General features: G+C 31.3%; 1 protein-coding gene across 1 annotated transcript; it reads left to right on the top strand.

Annotated features, from left to right (window-relative positions):
* Positions 1 to 211: 211 nt before the first annotated feature.
* Positions 212 to 4,359, top strand: LOC136087055 (uncharacterized). Its single transcript, XM_065809561.1, has 5 exons — positions 212 to 271; positions 451 to 1,462; positions 1,653 to 2,373; positions 3,312 to 3,925; positions 4,079 to 4,359. Exons 1-5 carry the CDS (start codon positions 212 to 214, stop codon positions 4,357 to 4,359), a joined length of 2,688 nt encoding a protein of 895 aa, XP_065665633.1.
* Positions 4,360 to 7,353: the final 2,994 nt, after the last annotated feature.

Raw genomic sequence — 7,353 nt, 5'->3', positions numbered from 1 at the left:
ATGATACTATCGGTACCAAACAATACCAACATAACCGATAACTTTTGATATTAGTATCGATATCGATACCGTAAGGTATCGCACCGAGACCAAGCGATACCAACATAACCGATACTTTCGATACCAGTATCGCGTGATCTCGATATCGATACTGTATGGTATCGCAGCGATACCAAACGATACCAACATAACCGATACTTTCGATACCGGTATGCATGATCTCGAAGTCGATACTGTAAAGTATCGCATCGAGACCAAACGATACCAAACAGTACCAACATTAACGAGACTTTCGATCGCGTGATTTCGATACCGATATCGCGTGATTTCGATACCGATACTGTATGGTATCGCACCGATACCAGACGAGAAATCGAGACTCGAGACCGATTATCTAGTGTCTAATTATTAAATGGAACGGTAGAGCAAGTTTTAAGTAATTAATCTAAGGTCGGACTTGTTCATTATTTACCTCATAGACCAGTTATAAGAGAAGATAAAGTTACAACTAAGTTGCGCATTGTATTTGATGCGAGTGCGACAAGCTCAGGTCCCTCGCTAAATGATTGTTTACATTCAGGTCCTTCTTTAACAACTCTACTAAATAGAGTTTTGATACGTTTTCGTGTAAATAACATAGCATTTATTGCAGATATTGAAAAAGCTTTTTTGAACATTTCAATATCTGAGAAACATCGCAATTTCATACGATTTTTATGGTATGAAAATATTAATAATTTAGATATAAAAAATTTAAAAAATCATAAATTAGTAACATATAGATTATGTCGTGTCTTATTTGGAGTCACTTCTTCTCCTTTTCTTCTTTCAGCAACTTTAATTAAACACGCGGAACGTTATTTAAGTTCTGATCCAATATTTGTAAGTCGATTACTAAATTCTATTCACGTCGACGATTTAAGTTTTTGCTCTGATTCTGTAATTGAATGTTTTAATTTTTATAAAAAATGTCGTTCCCGGCTAGGTGAAGCTGGTTTTAATTTAAGAAAATTTGAATCTAATTCGGTCGAATTAGATAAGTTAATAAATGAAACGAATTTTCAGAGTCAAAATATTACTAAAGTGTTAGGTTTAACATGGAACAAGAAATTAGATTTATTTATTTTTTCATTTTTTGAGTTATTTAAGATTGCCGTCCCTTTTCCAACAAAAAGAGACGTGCTTAGTTTTACAGCAAGTTTTTTCGATCCCTTGGGACTAATAAACACAGTAACTGTTCGTTTAAAAATTTTATTTCAGCAAATTTGTATATCTAAAATAGGATGGGACTGTAAAATTAATAAAGATTTATTAAAAGTATGGCAAGATATTTATAAGGATTTAAGTTCTGTACAGTCGATTTGTGTACCTAGATGTTATTTTTTTTCGAAATCGAGTGCAAGTTGCACGCGATTTGAACTTTATGGTTTTAGTGATGCTAGTTTAAAAGCCTTTGGGTGTTGTATTATATCAAGAGAGGAACGAACAATGTTGCTCTCTTGTTACTTCAAAATCTAGAATAGCCTCGATAAGTAAATGCACAATACCTCGATTAGAATTAAAAAGTTGCTTACTGCTTGCAACACTTATTTCAAAAGTAGTTAAGGAACTCTCATCAATTATTCTTATTTCTAAAATTAAATTATTTTCAGATTCTTATATTTGCTTACATTGGATAAAAAATTCTAATAAAATTTATGAAACATTTATTCAAAACCGTCTTGAAAAAATTAGAGATTTATTTGACTTTTCCTTTTGGGATTACGTCGAAACATATCGTAATCCTGCGGATATTATATCACGAGGTGCTAGTATTGAAAATTTAACTAATAATCAGTTATGGTTTAATGGGCCCAAATTTCTTTATACTCCAGAGATTTGGCCTTCCTTTGATCAAAATAAATTAATATATCCTCCAGAGGAAACAAAAATATTACTAATAACTAATGAATCGTTCATAGACTTAAAATTTATAGATATAACTAATTTTAATTCATACTGCCGTTTAATACGAGTAACTGCTTATATTCTAAAATTCGTATCTTGTTTAAAAAATACGCAAGTACGAAATAGCAATCCTTTACTTTCTTTCTTTGAATTAAGAAACGCCAAAATAATTTGGATTAAATTTATCCAACAAAATATATATAGTTCTAAGAATTATAAACAACTAAAAAATGATTTAGGATTTTTCTTTGATAGCGAAGGAATAATAAGATGTAGGGGGCGATTGGGAAATGCTCCAATTAGTTACAATATTAAATTTCCAATATTTCTTCCAAAGGAAAGTCTATTTACTGAATTAATTATTTTACATTGTCATGAAAGTGTTAAGCACAACGGCGTAAAAGAAACGCTTAGCCAATTAAGATTGTATGATGTATCGAGTTCGCTCCTACGTCAATAAAAATAGTCTTAAATTAATCTACTTTGGACTAATTCATCGCCTCATCAGCTATGCAAACATTTCATGGGCAAGTACTCAAGCGGCAAAGATTTAAAAAATTTATAGTCTTCAAAAACATGCCTACAGAATCATTTACTCAAAAAATAGGCGTGAACACGCTAAGCCCTTAATGAAAGATATGAAAATGATGAATGTGTTTGAAATAAATATCTACCAGCATTTAATTTTCATGTATCGTTATAATCACAATATCTCTCCTATAAGCTTTAATAACAAGTTTAAAATAAATAAAAATGATAGCTATAATCTTAGAGCGAATATGTCCAACACATATAAACTGCCTCGGATAATAAACAAATATTCAGAGTACAGCATTCTATATCGAGGTCCAAAAGTATGGAATACTTTTCGAAAAGGATTCAAAGGTACGGTAAATTCGTTAAGTTCATTCAAGTTTTTAACAAAAAAAGAAATTTTTAAAATATCAGAAACGTTTTTGGTTAATGATACTTTGAATAATTTCTCATAAATCTGTTTTTGTTTTATTTCTACTTTTGTTGGTTGCTTATCAATTTTATTAGCGAATTATGCGTTTTATTACGATATTTTATTGAAATTTTATTACGCATATTGTAACATATTACGATATTTTTTTGAAATCTTGTTATAGGGGCTCTATGAAAAGATTGTGATAACGTACTGTCATCCTCATCTTCTTTGAGCCCCTATCTGTTTTACTTATTTTATTTATTGAAATTTTATATTACGAAGTTGTAAAATCTTATATTATATTAAAACAGAGAAATAAAAAAAAAAAAAAAAAAAAAAAAAGATTGGAATTTTGGATTCCAAAAGTTAGAAATTTAATTCAAAAATTATTTAAAAAATGTTTTTTGTGTCGAAGGTACGAAGGCAAAACTTATAGTTATCCTAATGTTCCTCCGTCACCTTTAAGTAGAGTAAACGATGATTATGTTTTTAAGTACACAGGAATTGATTACTGTGGACCATTATTTGTGAAAAATATATATTCTGAAGGAGAAATATTTAAGTGTTGGATATTTTTAGCTTCTTGTGCTAGTACACGTTTTATTCATTTAGATTTAGTTCCTGATTGTTCAGCTTTGGCGTGTATTCGAGGGTTGCGAAGACTCATTAGCAAATTTGGCGCACCCTACGAAATTATTAGTGATAATGGATCGTGTTTTACAGCCGATGAAACACAACAATTTACATCCTCAAGAGGCATTTTATGGCACTTCAATGTTGCAGCCGCTCCGTGGTGGGGAGGATTCTTTGAACGTATGGTACGTTCAGTTAAGAGAGTTCTTAGAAAAATATTGAAAACTGCAAGATTATCTTACGAAGAAGTACTCACAATTCTTGCAGAAATCGAAGTCGTTACGAATAATCGTCAGTTAACGTTTTCGTATGAAGAACCGGGAGACGAACCTTTATCGCCAAATCATCTCGTGTTTGGCAAAAGAATAAGTTCAGAAACATTATTAATAAAAAACAGTTATGTAAATATGGACATAAAAAAGCGCGTTGTATATAGAAACTCTATTTTAGAACATTTTTGGAATAGGTGGCGCAATGAATATTTAACAGAGCTTCGCTAATTTCATAAAAGTTATAATAAAAGCATAAGTAAGTATATTATAAATAAAGGCGATGTAGTGACAATCCAAGATTCAAATTTGGTTCGTGGTTTATGGAAAATAGGCATTGTTGAAAAACTTTTACCGCCAACAGACGGACAAGTGCGTGCAGCAAATGTACGATGTATCTCCGCTGGAAAAATTATGTATTTGACTTGTCCAGTTAACAAATTGTGTTTACTGGAAGAAAATAAAGTTAGTTCTGTCGAAACTACGTTTGTTAATGAAAGTAACATTCAGCTATTCGTGACTACTGTTGGTGGCGGGAGTGTTGCGCTAATCAAATCGTAATAAACGTGAAACATTTGGATTGGCTGTTTGTATATAATAATTAATGATCCCCTTGGGAATTATAATTATAATGGGTATAAATAGCGAGTTTATTGAAGTCTCGCTCTCTTGGAGTAACCTATCAAACAACAACGGACTCGAGCAACTCTAGCTGTGATCTATAATCTTCTTTGTGTTTATCGCATATTTGTATAATAATATTATTTAATATATTAATAAATTGAACTCGTACAATACCACTCTTAAGTACTACAACAGATATGGATGTAAATAATAGCAATGTAAACATAGAATCAAATTGTGTAGATATGAATGTAAATATTACTAAAAGTGTTGAAGATATAAATGTAAATACGATGAAAACTATTGATTTTAATGTAAATGGTTCTGATCAAAGAATATCATTAGAGGTATTTCTTTCAGATAATGAAAACAAGAGAAAAGGTCTAGCTTCTTGTCTCTATATTAACTGTTTTATTTGTAAATACTCAAAAGAATTTTACTCATCGACATTCAACAAACAAAAAAGTTTTGATATAAATGCCAGGGCTGTATATGCCATGAGATCATGCAGTCAAGGTTATTCTGTATTTTCAAGATTTGTTCCATTGATGGATATGCCTAAACCAATGACTATTAACAATTATAATAAAATTGTTTTAAAATTAACTAATGCAGTAAAGTGTGTAGCTGAAGTCGCAATGATGGGTGCTGCTTAATAATTAAAAGATTTGAAAAATGATCATTTTGTTTTAAACTCAATTACTAACTATTTGCTCAATCCAATGATGTTGCAGTATCATGTGATGGAACTTGGCAGCGGCGAGGCTACTCCTCAAATAATGGAGTTGTTTCTGTTATTTCAATGGAAACAGGCAAAGCATTAGATGTTGAAGCAATGAACAAGGTATGTAAAGGTTGTTTTCTTAAAGAACGCTTAAAGAAAGAAAACCTATTTGCCTATGAAAAATGGCACAATAAACACAAATGTACTTATAATTATCAAGGACTATCTGGTGGTATAGAGCCAGAGAGAGCCCGCAGAATATGGAATAGGTCTATTGCAAAACATAGTCTGCGATATACTGAATTTCATGGTGATGGAGATAGCAAAGGTTATGATGCTGTCAAAAATTTTTATGAAGGTTTACAAGTAAACAAATGAATCTGTTGGACATAATCAAAAAAGAGTTGGAACACGCTTACGTAACCTAAAAAAAAGGAAAAAGGTCTAGGTGGTCGCAGAAAATTGACTGATGCAACTATTGATCGTCTCCAAAGTTATTACGGCATAGCAATTCGCCAAAACAAAAATGATTTAAACGGTATGAAATATCCTATAAGAGCTACACTTTATCATGTTGCCTCATCAAAAAATGAAAATTTACATTTTCCTCACTGTCCTAAAGGTGCAGATAGTTGGTGTCGGTACAATCGCGACAAAGCAAATCATACCTCAACATATAAGCCTGGCCCTGGTTTACCTATATCGATTGTTTGGAAACTTAAACCAATATATAATGAGTTAAGTAATGATATTCTTTTAAAAAAAATGTCTTCATGGCCTTACCCAAAATAACATTGAATCATTTAACATGACAATATGGGAGCGTATTCCAAAAGGTCATTATGTTTTGCTTACACGTCTTCAGTTTGGTGCTTTTGATGCAGTTGCCCATTTTAACATTGGTAAACAAGCTAGTGTGTTAATTTTAGAAAAAATGGATTTGAGACCTGGAATGTACTTGTTAGAAGGATGTAGGCAAATAAATAAAAAACGATTATATTTAGCCAGATATAAAAAATTAAACCGCATAAAAAAACGCAGACAAGTAATTCGAGGAAAAAAGAAGAATAGATATGATAAAACTCTTGAAAAAGTGGGAAACCCATATCAAACTGGTGCATTCTGAGATTTATCTCATTTATTTTATCAAGATCTGCATATATATGTATATTATTTAGAAATTTTTTATGTAAGCATTTTTGAAAACTGTTTTTCTCAGATAGAGGTTTTTAAAGACGCCGGCCAACATATCTAAAAAACCACAAGTGGTGTAAAGATAAAATTTTCAGTATAAATGCATTTTATTGCCTTCTGTGATTTAAGTGCGACAGATTTTTTCTAAAATTTATTCCAGTCCTGGAATAGGTCAACGAAGTCACAAAATTCGGGTACATTTTTAGCCTATTAATCATATCAAAAATCTGTTTCACTCATATCACAGAACAACCTTGCAAGAACAATTATTCAAAAAAGATTTTGTTAAAGTTGTGTAGATCTTGAGATACGCTGGCTGGGGTCTTTCAATAACTTTGTGGTTTTCGATCTATTTTACAGGTGCCATTTTATCAAAAAAATGGCACCTATAAAATAGACCAAAAATTAAAATTACCATAAAATAGACCAAAAATGTAGAATTTTTAATCTAATTTTGTTATTTACATTATGTATATAAAGTTAAATTTATAAAATAATAATTATTACTCAAAAAAAATTCTGAGGGGTATTCCACCTTAATGAATCGCGACCCTCTCACTGAGTTCTCTTCTTTACGTCTTCTAGGATCATCGTTTACTACTGACCTTTTATGGAAATCATATATACAATTGTTTGCTAAATTAGCATCCGCTAAGGTTGCTTCTCTTTATTGTGCTCGCCACTTTTGCTCTTCTGATTCTTATTTGTCCCTGTATGGAATACTGATATCAAATTTGGCCTCGTTAATGCTCTTTCTCTTCTAGACAAGGTCTAGAGACGCATTGTAAACGTAGTTTAACCCGGTATCTGTCCCTGCATGCTCTAAAAACCTTTATTCGTCTAGTTTTGTTTACTAGCACTTCAAATTTTTGGAAAACTCTTTTCCATCTTCATGTTTTCCTGACACATAAAACCTTCAAATTTTCAAGTTTTTTGTCAACCTTTTTCTTGCTCTATAATTCTATGCTTTTTTTCTAGCAACTCCCAACTTAATAGGGTTGCTTGCAGTTTTG

Source organism: Hydra vulgaris, chromosome 11 (genome assembly GCF_038396675.1).
Source record: "Hydra vulgaris chromosome 11, alternate assembly HydraT2T_AEP".
NCBI lineage: Eukaryota > Metazoa > Cnidaria > Hydrozoa > Anthoathecata > Hydridae > Hydra > Hydra vulgaris.
Note: the sequence above shows the minus strand (reverse complement) of the source record. Positions and strands in the feature narration are given on the sequence as shown.